The 13,815-nt window shown below is 38.9% G+C and overlaps 2 protein-coding genes across 10 annotated transcripts in view; both read right to left on the reverse strand.

Annotated features, from left to right (window-relative positions):
• LOC106906347 (mitogen-activated protein kinase kinase kinase kinase 3) overlaps window positions 1-2,305 on the reverse strand; it is a 52,454-nt gene extending 50,149 nt beyond the window's left edge. For all 9 annotated transcript variants that reach the window (XM_088013124.1, XM_088013128.1, XM_088013122.1 and 6 more), the window contains exon 1: window positions 1,291-2,305. In XM_088013124.1, the coding sequence (XP_087869250.1) occupies window positions 1,291-1,386 (96 nt within the window). In that variant the 5' untranslated portion in view covers window positions 1,387-2,305. The remainder of the gene's footprint in view (window positions 1-1,290) is intronic.
• A 198-nt stretch (window positions 2,306-2,503) lies between these two features.
• Window positions 2,504-7,347, reverse strand: thumpd2 (THUMP domain containing 2). The gene is made up of 11 exons (XM_014970914.2): window positions 7,110-7,347; window positions 6,466-6,604; window positions 5,948-6,379; window positions 5,798-5,856; window positions 5,440-5,517; window positions 5,309-5,361; window positions 5,097-5,184; window positions 4,646-4,717; window positions 4,343-4,457; window positions 3,201-3,321; window positions 2,504-2,970 (listed from the first exon to the last, which is right to left on the reverse strand). Exons 1-11 carry the CDS (start codon window positions 7,233-7,235, stop codon window positions 2,676-2,678), a joined length of 1,578 nt encoding a protein of 525 aa, XP_014826400.2. The 5' UTR covers window positions 7,236-7,347; the 3' UTR covers window positions 2,504-2,675.
• Between the last annotated feature and the right edge of the window lie 6,468 nt (window positions 7,348-13,815).

The raw sequence follows: 13,815 nt of genomic DNA on the forward strand, positions 1-13,815 counted from the left end.
CTACGCAAGCGATTTTAAAATGAAGAGACTTTGTTTATCTGAGCAGCCAATCTCTTATCAGAGCTGATCTGTCGAATTACACACTCTGGAGTTATCATGGTGTCTCTAAAATAAATCATTTTAGTTTCTAGTTTGAATTCGTAGTACACTTCGATTGATTTTCCAGTTACAAGGATGATACGGTGTCTGACTGCAGTAAGCGTCAAAAACATGGAGGTGCACCAACTTTATTCTGCATGACTGCATTTATTTGCCGTTTCTGGCAGAATTCCCATAAGAGATCATGTAGATTTGGGCCAAACACTTCTTCTATGGTATGGTACTAGATTGTTTTATACAACTGCTACCACAACTTGTCGAGTCTCGAGCGCGTTGATGTGGTTTTGATGGAGTCTACTCCATGGCGTCTTAGGAATCTGCTCCGGAACTGAATTCCAGTTTGAATCCCAGACTGCTTCCAACGCAGGGCCTGGAAAAAGTCAAGCCCCAAACTAAACAGCCCCAGCACTACTGGGAATACAGTCCAAACAGAAATTAGCTCCCAAGTTCCTGGATGTGTCTAGCAAACGTATATATGTCAAAACCATCAGTAAACACAAATAAATATAGCTTCATAGGCACAGACTTTGGCAAAAAAAAAAAAAAAGTACTTGGCCAAGCGGAGAGCTGTCAGTTCCTGTCAGGGTAAAACCAAACAACATTTATGCCATGTTACGGTTAAAACAAAGGGTTCGTGTTTGAAGAAATAAAAAAAGAGAAATATCAAAAGCTATTTGAATAATGTTTCGACGGAGCAGCCAAGCTCCTGGCTAGCTTCTGTATGCTATTAAGGTTACCTGCACCCGTTGTCGGACAGCTAGCTAAAAACGTCCCACCAAGAAGTAAACAACCACCATTACAGCTAGCATGATTAATTCTGTCTTGTCAGGGCGTGTGGTTGTTTTGCTTTTAAAAGAAAACTGTATGCCAACCTTAAAATTTCATACGGTTGGAAAATTGTGGAACAAAAAGAACAAAAACAGAGCACACATATAAACAAGACGTAATCTTGTGTCCGACAATGGAATCATGGAGACGAATAGCTAAGAGAAAAATTCCCCACCTATAGTAGTTTAAACAAAAACATGCTCTTAACGTCCTAAGGGAAACAAATAACTCATGACTAAAAGACTTGCTTAGTGCTACACAGAGTTACCAACGGAAGGAAGAAAAAGTGTACATAACGTCTGAAGGCTGTGTCCGATAATGGATCTCAGTTCAATGCTCCCTCCCTGCAGTTTTTTTTTGTACCTTGTATACATCTCCGTATGTGCCGCTTCCTATCCGCTGGATCAGCTCAAAATCCTCCTGCGGATTCCGCCTGGACAGGTCGACACTGGAGTTCATCGTTTACAATCGCGCGCGGCTGACGAACCCCGACAAAAGTACGAAAACTGGTTTTCTTTTAAGAAAAACATACGGCGTCAAAAAATCCCAGCCCGAATCCAATGTAGCTCCAACATGGCTTCCACTGCGCTTCGAGCATGCGCAATGGATATCCTGGCATACCCTTTCCATGTTTGTCAAAGGAGATGAGGGTGGTGAGCTTGAAGAGCAAAAATGACACTGTACCTTTGACAAAATGTAGAAATTAAACTTTTAGAAAATTCAGAATATTTTTTTTTTTTTACATTTAGCAGATATTCATATCATGCCAAAGAAGAAAGATAACCTCCTTGTATTTAATTCTGTTATTGATTTCACTAATACAATCACAGTGAAACTGTTTTGCAATCTAGTGCTGGGAAGAATTGACAGCCTAAAGCAAAGGGGGAAAGGAAATGAATTAAATCACTAAGCTGTGTGTTCCCTGGTCTGGCGATGCAAGTGTAAAACTGGGCTAAGCAGGGCTTCTTAGTGGCAGATGGCAGAAATGTGCCTCAGTTACGCCACCAAAAACTTTCCAGTTTCATCATTGTTCTTAGAGAAAACAAAGTTCAACATTAAAGTGAGCCCAATTCCAATTTGACGATGTTCAAATGCACCATATTTAATAGTAAAAAGAATAAATAAATAAATAATAGTGTAGAGTATTTTTCTTTAAAGAAGGAACACAGTATTTTGCAATTTTATAAATTGGCAAAGATCTAGAAACACAACACATAAAAATGTCTTCAATACTTTGAAAAAAAAAAAAAGTTATCAGGATTTTCACTTTGTACTCCCTCTTTCTACACTGTATAATCATATAAGCTGCAGAAGGAAAAAAAAGAAAGTCATCCAAATTATTCTTTGCCAAACTTAACTTCTGGTCTCTAGAATTTCTTTAAGAAAAAATATCTAAAAGCACTGATACATGTTAGTTTTTAAATAAAATAAAAAAATAAAATAAGAGAACAAACAGTACAAACACTGCACACTCATTTTTTTTTTTTTTTAGAAAACTACAAATATTTTTATTTTGTAAAAGATTAATTTTTTCAGAAGTATTAAATAATAAAATAAAAGCACACTGAAACAGAGCTTGGAGTCCAACTTTTAACGTTCCTGCATTTGTGAAATTCAAAACTATTTAAACAAGTAGTAACTTTTATTTATACAGCCATGATACGAAAATGCAGCATTTCAACGAGAGCACATTTTGCCATGATATGACACAGGACATTGCAATGTCACAAATGTAATTTCCATTGACACTAATCAAGTGTTTTGATATATTTATGGATGAGTCCATCTATCACCCCCAAGCTAACTCTGAGGGTTGCTTGGTGTCTCAGAGATGAAAAAGTCGATGCTTCCTGGGAGGATGAGGATGTGATTTGCAAATTGTGCTGCTCTGAGGATGAAGCCAGGCAGCTTTTCATCCCTGTTTGAGACTCTGCTTCCGCGTTGCGTTTTGGACCACAGTTTGTTTGCAATAGAAGTTTCTTCAGGAGGCAAGACAGCTGAGGACTCAGGAGCACCACCAGGGTCCCACCAACACGGAGCACTCTAGGAAAAACAAACACATCTGGAATTAATGGCAACTTAAACCTCATCTTTCCATGTTTACTTAAATCTGATTGCAACATCAAAATGTTTTAAAGAGCATTACGTGACTCACATGCAAGGAATTCTACATAACACAAAACTACAAAATGTAAAATAAAGAAAAAACTTTTTTTTTTCTTTTTTTTTTTTTTCTATTCACCAAAATCGTTTTACTAACAAAGAAAACAAACCTCTCCATCTCACTGAGGATGACCGGAAGGTTCTCGGCCATATTTATTCTGGTGCTAAACTTCCTGCCGAATGGCAAATCACAGACAACGGCGTCAACACTGGCACTGGGCAGAGGCAACGCTGTTCACACAAAGAAAAAAAAGAAGAAAAATTGGCAGTGAGGCAATTACATACACAAAACAGGAATCACACTTCACCTCTAGACAAAAATTCCCTTACAGGAGACACAACTATGTCCAGAAACGAAGGACAAGTTCAAATTCTAAAAGATGCTCCGTAGATGACAAAACAATGACAATCTTTACGCATTACTTGACCAGAATTATGTTGTTTCTTAATTTATTGATCAAGAAAGACCCAAATCAAAGTTGTTGTTTTAACTTAACATTTTTATATATATAAAAAAAATTAAGCTGAGTGCTTTTTTAATAGAAATTATTTTGCCAGTTAGCTACTTTCAAACTGAATTAGTCAAACTGGAAGATTTTACTAGATATTTAACGCCTCATGTTGTGGAAAATCAGACTATGTGTATTTTTAAAATAATGTTTTTTTGAGTCTATGTTTGCTCATTCATACATTTGTCTACATAATCAAAGATTCTTTACCAAAAGAACGTCCCCACTGACCTCTAAATTGTTAGAATTGCTCCATCTCTAAAGTACTCCTGTTGTCTCTCTGGATACTAAGACTTTAAGCTGGATCACACTATTGTATCTTGCCATGCATATTGATATATTACAAGACAAATGATAAAAGCATCTAAACATGAGAAACTTATGGAGATTCTGTCCAGAAATGTATGCATACCAATGATAATGTGGTGAAATTCACAGCGTTCTGCTGGACCATGACTGGGTTTGTTACTTTTTCATTACATTTCTATCTTCTTTTTTTTTTCATTTTTTCCCCCAAACGGAATCAGACGGTAGGTCAGGCATCAATATTTCAAGAATCCACAATGCCGAGGCGGGTAAAAGCATTTCCCCAGTGCATGAGAGTAACCGATGTTATTTTTAGCTGCTGCAGTATCCGAGTCACATTCATGTCAATTCTGTCACAATGGTGGGCAAGTCCGGCTTACATGGCATGTGAGAGGTGTGACGTTTCATTCACTGGGATATTCCGGTGATTTTCCTACCCGTGGACGACGCTTTCAGAAGGTGCACCCTGCTTTGAAGCTCTGCAAATACCACATTCTCATCCGCCTTCTGTAGCTGGCCATCATCAATATCCACACCCAAGAAACAGGCAGCCTTAGGAACCAAGTGCCAGACAGTCGTCATTTCAACAGTTATTACAAGACCTTGTTTTGTTTTAGCTACAATTTATTGCTAACTGATCAGACAGATTTCTTTGAACTGGCACAAACCAAGCCAAACCCAGAAGAAACAAACATCTATCAGAGGTTTTATCTTCTATTTAAACAGACTGGTGTTCTCACCTTGTGCTCCTTTGCAGCTTCGATTAAGATGGTTCCCACTCCGCACATTGGGTCGACTACACAAGAACCTGGCTGAAATAGAGACGCGACACTTTTAAAGAGTACAACAGCAGCTTACCATCAGCATTACATAATTATGTTTGCTAAAACCAACAAAGCCAACAAAACTTGCTTTTGCATCCCGCAACCTTCTCACTTGCGCATATTAACGCTAATTTTTCTCATTATATGGAAAAAGAGCCATCGAGATCAACCTGGACCTTCAAAAATCAAACCAAATCCTCCTTAAATAATTAACTAACTGTGATTAACTATGATTTGGTTCGATTTCAAGAACAGATCGGAAACAAACTCTTTGACAAATATGAGTCTATGGGTTTGAGCTATTATCCGTAAGTGGAAAGAACAGTGAACAGTAGTGACCGTTCCTTCGAGGTGTGTGTCTTCACACCTCTATGAGAGCCAGCGAAGCCATGGCCCAGGCTACGGTAGACCGCAGCCCAGGGGTTTTAAGGTAACTCCGGTTAGCCAGAGGAAGCCTGAAAGAAATTAAAAGACTGTCAGATATCAAAACAGTAAGAAACAATTAAAATTCAGTCTATTGTTATTAATAATTCCAATTAAGCAGATTCTAAATCTATCAAAACAGTATTTGGCAGCAACCTGGTCAGTGGAATTCCCAGCAGGCAGTAATCATCATTCAGATAGACGTTTATCTGCAGAAACGACCCAATTGCAGGAAATATTACTAGTTAAATACACACAATAGCTGTGCAGAAAACAACAAGGTTCACCTCCAGCTTAGGGTTCTTCAGGTCAGCCTTCCATCCAAGCAGACGACTCAGACCCATCCCCATCACTCTGCTAACCTCCTACAGATCATAAAATAGTAACATCATCATCACCTCATAGAGACACCTTTCATTTAGGAACCATAAAAAAATCACGGCTTCATTTGAGATATTGGTGCAGATATATCAATATTATTATATTCAATGATATATTATTTCAGTGATATTTACTGTATCAGTGATCCCCCACCCCCTCTAGGTCACAGCCAGACTACATATACTGTATTGTTTTAATCCACGAATAAAATACAAAAAATAAAAATCTCACTAAGAAGGATTTTATTTTATTTATTTTTTTTACCTGTGCACTGACGCATCTATGCAGCTTTCCACTGCATTTACAGTTAATCCTAAAAGAAACTGGGGAGAAAAAGAGCAAGTATGGTTTGTTTCTCATTACCCAGAAGTCATCACTTTGTAGCTGTGATTTGACAAAGCGATGCATTCGTACCATTCTCCACGCTTCCCAGAGGAGCGTCTTTTCCCAAGTCATCTGTGTTCTTCCTGCAGCTTTCCAAGTTTTGCTCCAGTTCGATTTTTGAATAATCAGCACACACCTTCTTCGGTTCACTGACATCATCCGCTTTCTCCAGGTCCGGTGAGAGCCTTGCGCCCTCTTCTCTACCTCTCCGTCTCTTCTCATCGCTCTCCTCAGATGTAAACTCATGTCTGCGTTTCCTGGACTCTTGGAGACACTTCAGCCCCTCATCACTTTGCTTTTCACACCCCCTCCCCTTCTCTCTGTCCCTCTGGGTAGTGCTTGCTGTGACTGCGTTTCTGCTTGCCGCCAGCTCCCCCTGCAGGCGGCTCCATGTCCTCACAGCACTGATCCACTGACACCCGTCACCCAACAGTCTGGACTGCAGCACAGACGCAGCTTTAGCTAGGAATGAGCAAAAATAGCTTTACTGAAGATACAAACATAACATGTGTACAGGTATTCCTCTTGTTTTGGGGCCTGGCTGGTACCTGGACTGGTGTGTGTGGACAACCTCACAGGAGAGTCTTGCTTCAACAGAAGGAAAAGTCTCTCTGCAGCTTTTAGGTCACAGACTCTATGGATTGTTGCAGAGGAGCTGAACAGCACTTTTCCAGGAATTTGATAAACCTTGAGTCCAAAAATGAAAACTCGGGTAGCCTTTACATTTGAGAATATTTGAAACTCAATCCAAGTCACCCAGCACTCATTGTAAGGAGCGTCAAGCTGAATTACATTTCGAATAGTGGCCTTTTCTCACACTGTGATAACAAACTTCTTCGCATTTTATTACATGCTAACAAAGAAGAGTACAATAATGAAATAGAACAAGATTTAGAAATGAGTAAAACAGAGTTTCAAATTCGCAACTTAATGGACGCTGCTTGACAGAAATCTGACAAGTGTGAAATCCATTGGTTTTCATAAGTCACTATTTGATAAATCGACTTGTATGTAAATTAGCCACCATGGTAACTCTAGAGGAACTGCAGAAATACAAAGCTAAGGTGTGAGAATTATATGTTATAACTTGTAGATTTTTTTTGTAGTCGTCTTCTAACAAACTAGCCTTACACCCAGTGAACATGTTAGCTGCTGTCATGAATGTTTTAGCATTAAAAATGCTAACACTCACGTCTTGAGCAGCCAGCTTTCTCTTCACCTCGTCGACTAAAAACTGCTCCATGCCATTGCCAGCAGTGCAGTAGTAGCGAACCACGCTGTCTTCACTTCTCACTTCAGGCATTATGTTCGAAAACATTTGAACCGGTAAGAAACAATCGCCAACACTACAACAGTTTTTGATTTCCCCGTTAAACCCGCTTGTTTACACCGGAAACGGAAATGCATCTTGGACGTTTACCTACCCGCGACCAGCAGGGGCCTCTCTTTCGCAGAAGACGAAATCTACTGCAAAAATATGAAAAGAAAGGTAAACACAAAGGTAATTTATTTACTTGACAAAAAGTAATTTTAAATTAGAACAAACTAACTAAATCTTTTCATCTGGTAGCATCTTTTGGCTTGTGTGCAAGTAAAACAAGGCCCAAGGTTCCACAAACTAGGCTTTAGATATTATGGTTTATTGGTACCTAAATGGTTTCTAATTCTGAAGATTTTATCTTCAGTTGTCTTGTTGTAGACAAGCACACAAGTTCAACTTAAACTTGTCTTCTTTCTGTTTGATTTGGACAGAACCGACACAGTCACTCCTACAACAGTATGTATAGTGCCTGTGAAAAGTTTACATACACTCATCATGGCTATGACTAATGTTAATTTTGCAGCTTTAATGACTCATTTGAAACATTTGCTTGAAGGTGAAATCGTCACATAGCAGATTGGGTGCAGGATGTATCTCATACAGTTAGGTAAAATATAAAATCCAATGAGGCTCATTTGTCAGATTAAAAGTATCTTAGAAAGTAAGAACCTTTAAGCAGGTATTAAACATAAGTTTCATTAAGCCCAAATTTGTTTTCATTACATTTAAGGAGAAAATAATCATAAATAAATAAAATGTTGAAACATCAGTCTATGCGTAGTAAATCTATAGGAATGTAAACGAGCACAACTCCGTCTTATGCTGGTTGCCATGTTGGTCAGATCCCTTTCTTCAAACTGCATCCTTAAAGGCCCCCTATTGTTATCACATCCATGCCCACGGTGTGTGTATGTTAACTTTCCTCTGGGATTGTTCACCTTGAGGAAGCTCTGACCAGGTGTTTCCCGAAGGCAGAGACAAAAACTAATATGTTCCACAGATGAAGTCAGCGCTCCCAGCAGCTTCTGTTCTTTTATCTGATTATCCAACCAGTCATCCTCCAACCTAATGTGTTCTGACACTTCGCTAACCCTAAATGGCTTCCTTATCCCCCACTGTCCTCATGCCTTGTCACACACTTCTCCACAATCTCCCTCTTTTCTCCAGTATTTTAATGACCTCAAGAGTATTTAATCTCGTTTTGTGGTTGATAAGGAGTGTCTCGGCTGCTGCCTTCTGCTATTGACGGTCTGGTGTGACCTGCCATTGTTATGTACTGCACTGTAATGTGAAGGATATTAGTGAGGCACTGAGTTACTTGCACCAATGCTACAATGGGACTGTTTTGATTTCCGTTGAAAGTCTTTTGCGAGCACTTTGAGACTACAGCTGCAAACAGAGCTCAGTCAAAAATACAAAAATATGTAAAAAAAAAATAAAAAAATACTTTGGCGACTTAAATCTTAACCGAACACTGGCCTACACTGAATAGAAATTCTTTAAAACATAATTTTAGATGTAGAAAACTTCATTTTTATTTAAGAGAAAAGAAAATGATGAATTTTCAGCACTTTTAGGGCATTAGGATGACATTGGACAAGCATAAAGACAGAATTATATAAGACAAACGTGCTCTAGAATATTCTACTCTGATTCTTTTCAAAACCTTCACTTCAACTGTGCAAAGAAAAAAGAAAAGAAATCCTAAGTTTTACCCAAAAATCTTGAGCCTCTGCACTCACCTTGTCATGTTCTCATGAGCTGAATGTCTCTTTATGCCCCTTGTTAAGATGAATTTATAATTATCTCCTGGCGTACACATTTCTTCAGGAGAAGAACAGTGGACACATATTAGGTCAGCTAATTAAGTTTGAGAGTCTCATGGTCAGAAATGGTGTCACATCCAAATGCTACGCAGAAAACATAAATGAGCATTAATTGGATGAAACTTGGAGCAGACAATAATATTTTTATTGAGGTAGAATTTAGGAACTCCGTCTAATGCAGCACGGTTTAAGCCTCGCTTTGTATCAGTTACAACACTGCGAGCTTAATCTCCATTTTATGTGAAGGTTTATGCAAAACAATGGCATTAATACTTTTCAACAGCTGCCATTTGCAATAATTAGCTCCACTGCTTGATAAGTGAACACAGCAGTGTCACAAAATTGATGCCGACTGCTGCAGCAGTCAAATTCTGATTTATTACTGTACATTAGGCTTGTTTTGATTCTCCACCCTGCTCTGTGGATGAAGTAGATGGAGGCTGTTAAATGCTTCGGGGGGGTAGAAGGGAGGTGATGGTGTTACAGGGATGGGGGGGCAATAAAAAATACATGAATGGGACAGAAAGCGAGAATATAAGGGCGGTAATGACCAAAATGTAGAAGAAAAGGTTAGACTGATGACTAACGATGCAGCAAAACAGCAGCATTGTTTTACAGCTTCATCATGTTCGCTAATTAGAGTCGACTTTGATGCAGTGCATCAGTATGCATGTGTGTGTGTGTGTGTGTGTGTGTGTGTGTGTGTGTGTGTGTGTGTGTGTGTGCGTGTGTGTGTGTGTGTGTGAGATAAAAGCCTAAATGTCTGAATAGCTTCACACAATCAGCCAAACACAAGCCCTGTTCCCAAACAGCATAAATGAAAGGATGAATGAGATGGGTCCTGCAGTGAACAGCAGGGGTGGGGCCGATTTTAACGGACTTGCTGCCATTAATCTGTTATCAATCGACCGGGACGTGTGAACTTATGTGAAAAATATAAAATGAAATGAAGCAATTTTAATGCAAATTCGACAGAAGTGGTAGAGGTGGTGGGGAGAAAGGGAGGTCTAATGGTCTCCAGTGGTTCGTGGGCAAAGGGCGGACATTCACATGGTTAGGAAGGAAAATATACGAATGAAATAAGAGAGAAAAGTACGCAGCCATGTTTGTTACAAGCTATGTTTGAGCTGCACGAAAGGTTTTCATGACCTTTAAAGTTTGCCATGTTATGTCCCATTGCAACCATGATTTTCAGTTCATTACATTGGGAATTTTATGTAAAATGCAACATTTTTACAAATAAAAATCTGAAAAGTGTGGGCTGCATTTGTTTTCAGTCCCCTGCTGTTTTCTGTGTGTTTGTTTAGAGTATCTTAGGGTATGTATGTTTAGGGGTTAGCCTCAAATAAGATTTTCTATAAATATTACCATGTCTTTAGCTCCATCCTTCCTCCAACAAACTCTGACTATCTTCCCTTTTCCCACACCATGATGTTATCACCACCGTGTGTTACCTTGGCACCGATATGTTCAGAGTGAGAGTGATGTTATTTGTCCACTGCACTAGGCATGTTGAAATCCAAAAAGTCCAAAAAGTTTAAACTTGGTCTCACTTGATGAGAGCATTGTATTATATCTTTTTCCTGTAGTTTGTGACAAACTTTACACATGATTTATGTCTATTTTTTCCCTATAATTTATTCTCTTGCCTCTCTTCCATGTAGATGTTTGACTGTTAAAAGTCTGCCTCCAGCTGCAGACCCCGCACCCCGTGAATCTTCCTCAAACCTTTGAACGGACTTTGTGTGACAGTCTCTGCAAGGATCCAATCATTTCTGTTGCTGATGAATCATTTTCTACCCACACCTTTTCCTTCCACTTATTGACTGGATGCATCAGTCCGAAGAAGCAACTTTTCCCGGGGTTTTCATCAACTTCAGCACTTCTAATTTTCAAGTTTGGAGGAGGGGAGGGGTTAGCGCTTGAATTGCCACCATCAGATTGTTATGTTTGTTGTTCAGCGACGCTTAAGAAGGCTGTTGTGTGAAAAAGGTCAGACAACTTGTGCGTCTTAAGTTGGTCCATCTGTTGACTTCCTTTGTCATTATCACACCTGCTTCATCCATGCCCCTTCCACTCCTCTCTCCTCCCTCTTTCATGGTTTCTTCCCTCTTTTAGCTCTTTTGCTCTCATCAACACCTCACTCTCAAATGGAAATGTGACCTTTACAGAGAGACAGGAGGTGGAAGTGGGTGGGGGGGGGGGTGAGCAAAGAAGCCGGGCGGCATGCTGCGTTTTCACCACTTAGTCATGTACAGTCCATACGTGATTCCATGGCTGTCTCCAAACGCAGACGCGTGACGTTGGGAAGTGAGAACATTTAAAGATTTATTGCTCTCAGAGGAGTCTGAAGTGTGTCACCGGGGCCGAAGGTCCACTGAGAGACAACGAGGCGAACACAAACTCCCCGGGCAACAGAGCCAAACGGGTAAAACCTCTGCTAGGAGCTGACAGCAGCCATCAGAATCAACAGCAGCAGAAGGAATGAGAGGAGGCAGGGAGACGGAGAGCAGACCGGAGGGGGAGAGAGAGGAGACGGAAATGATGAAAGACCCGAGTGTCGGTTCACGCATGGTTTGCTTCACACATGCTTGCTCTCTTTTGTTTAGGTTTAAAATCTATAAAAGATGAACTCAAGTGTCGGTCAAATTCACTTTTTAGGAGACAAAAAGCATTCACGGCTCATTTCTGTGTCACGTATGCAAATTGAATGGTTCAGTCGGCTTGTTGTATTCGACTCAGAGTGAGCCACAAAGAGCTGAAGGCCGAACATGCAGAAATAATGAGACAAATTATAAGCACAAAACCATACGTTAGATGGAATATTTTCACAGTCTTTGAAAGAGCCTTAATGTTATAATTCCAGAGAGTACAGTTTTGTACTAGTCAATATCACATTGTTTTCTATTTATGTTTATGCAGCTAACACCTGATTGAGATGCTGTTCTGAGAATGATTATATTTATGGGTCTACAACAGATGAAAAGTTCAATAAATATATCTTTAAAAAACAGCAACAACAAAAGAAACACAAAACTATTTGAAAAGTACAAATAACGTACAGCCCAGGCCATTTTTGTGCAGCCATATTGTTTTCTGTTTAGGAACTTTGAAAAACAGCAACCGAGACAATGTTTTTTTTCTTTAGCTTTATCACTTTCATTATGAAAACTAAACTAAACATTTAGAATAGAAAATAATAAATTAGAATAGAATGTTCTATATTGTATATAAATGATATTCTATATACAATAAAGTATATTCTTTTCTATAGGAATAGAATATACTATTTAAATATTGAGGTTAAACTTAAATATTAAAGTGTTAAATATGAATAATACAAATATAATCATAAGAGATAAAATTTATAAAAATATATACATAAGACTGATGATATAAATAAATAAATAAATAAATAAATAAATAAGCATGCACATGCAAATATTTAAGCAAAAGAAACTGTGTGAAATAGCCATATATTTAGCTCTAGCTAATCACTTTTGGTTAAAAACACGCGCACACAAACAAACTCTTGATGCATTAGTAATAAACATAACATAATAGCAAACTTGTAAATTCTAGCAGCACAGGTGAACATTTGACAAGTGTACTTGCTCACAGAAACACATTTGTTTCTGCTGTGAAGTTAAACGTAGCTTTTGTTAATCACTGGTCACTGCTTCCTTTTCAGATGTGACCTCTGAGCCCCTTCACCATCTGCTGTTTTGCTGCACTAAACGGCAAAGCTCAATAACGTCTGACAGGTGAGGCTGCCACCTCATTTAAAGTCTGGACACAAAAAGGTGTATGCTACCAGAGCGGAATGGCATCACGCACCTGAGGAGACACGCCATAAATAACCAGCCGAATACGTTGTTAACATGGACCTGATGCGCTCCACAAGACAGCCTGGAGGGCTTCATCAAGCTGCAGCTGTTTTACACACAAAACCCTGACCTGACAGCACACAAGTCCTTGTCCCAGTTTAAAAAAAGAACATCTCTTACGCTACACAAAATCCCAAATCCCCTCAGCCCATATTTTATCAAGTAAAAACATCACGGCCATCGTTCCATTTAGCTAAATAAAAAAAGCCAAAAGCCCTTGGCCCATTTTTCAATGTTTAACACAGCGCTAAAGAGTCTGCAACTGTTCCAAGGACCTTAAGTCATTATGATTTCCTTTAAGATACTTCTAAGAGAGAGTGCAAGATAGATACTCCGATGGGTGTTGATGTTTTTATACACTGGGTAAAGACAGGTATGGAGGGCCATAATCCAGTAAATTGATTAATCATTAAAGACAGCTAAAGACAGGCACCAGCTAGCCTGATAGTGGTGGGCGGGGCTTGTTAGCATGGACCGTTAGCATGCAGTGCAGGTTGCACAGTCAGATCTATATGATGAGCTTTATTGACAGTTTGAATTCAATTAAGTTATTGTGGACTGAAGCAAAGGAGCTATGTCAAAACAAAACAAACAAACAAAAAAAATTATGTATTATTTGAACAAAAATATTAGTAATTTTTATTTGAAAAACATTTTCATTGCATTTAATAAATTATTGAGTTATTTAAGTAATTATATTAAAATTACGTTATTTATTTATAATAAATGTAAATTGTGCACATAATGACTTACTCGTGATATTTCGGCCTTCCACATGTAGGTTGAGGCTGAGATCAGTCTATCTGTACTTCCAGATTTTTACCACAAGGAGGCGGTGTAGTTTTGCTGCAGTATGCCGCTGTG

The sequence above is a fragment of the Poecilia mexicana genome, unplaced genomic scaffold, assembly GCF_051168715.1.
Source record: "Poecilia mexicana isolate PSO_F unplaced genomic scaffold, ASM5116871v1 scaffold_15, whole genome shotgun sequence".
NCBI lineage: Eukaryota > Metazoa > Chordata > Actinopteri > Cyprinodontiformes > Poeciliidae > Poecilia > Poecilia mexicana.

Bases quoted from the DNA above. Each gene is read 5' to 3' on its own strand.
- thumpd2 (XM_014970914.2), bottom strand. From the start codon at position 7,235: ATGTTTTCGAACATAATGCCTGAAGTGAGAAGTGAAGACAGCGTGGTT. The intron at 5,362-5,439 runs GTGAACCTTGTT...TCGTTTCTGCAG, and splicing joins TGAAGAACCCTAAGCTGGAG to ATAAACGTCTATCTGAATGA. The intron at 3,322-4,342 runs GTAGGAAAATCA...TTGTGTGAACAG, and splicing joins TCTGAAAGCGTCGTCCACGG to CGTTGCCTCTGCCCAGTGCC.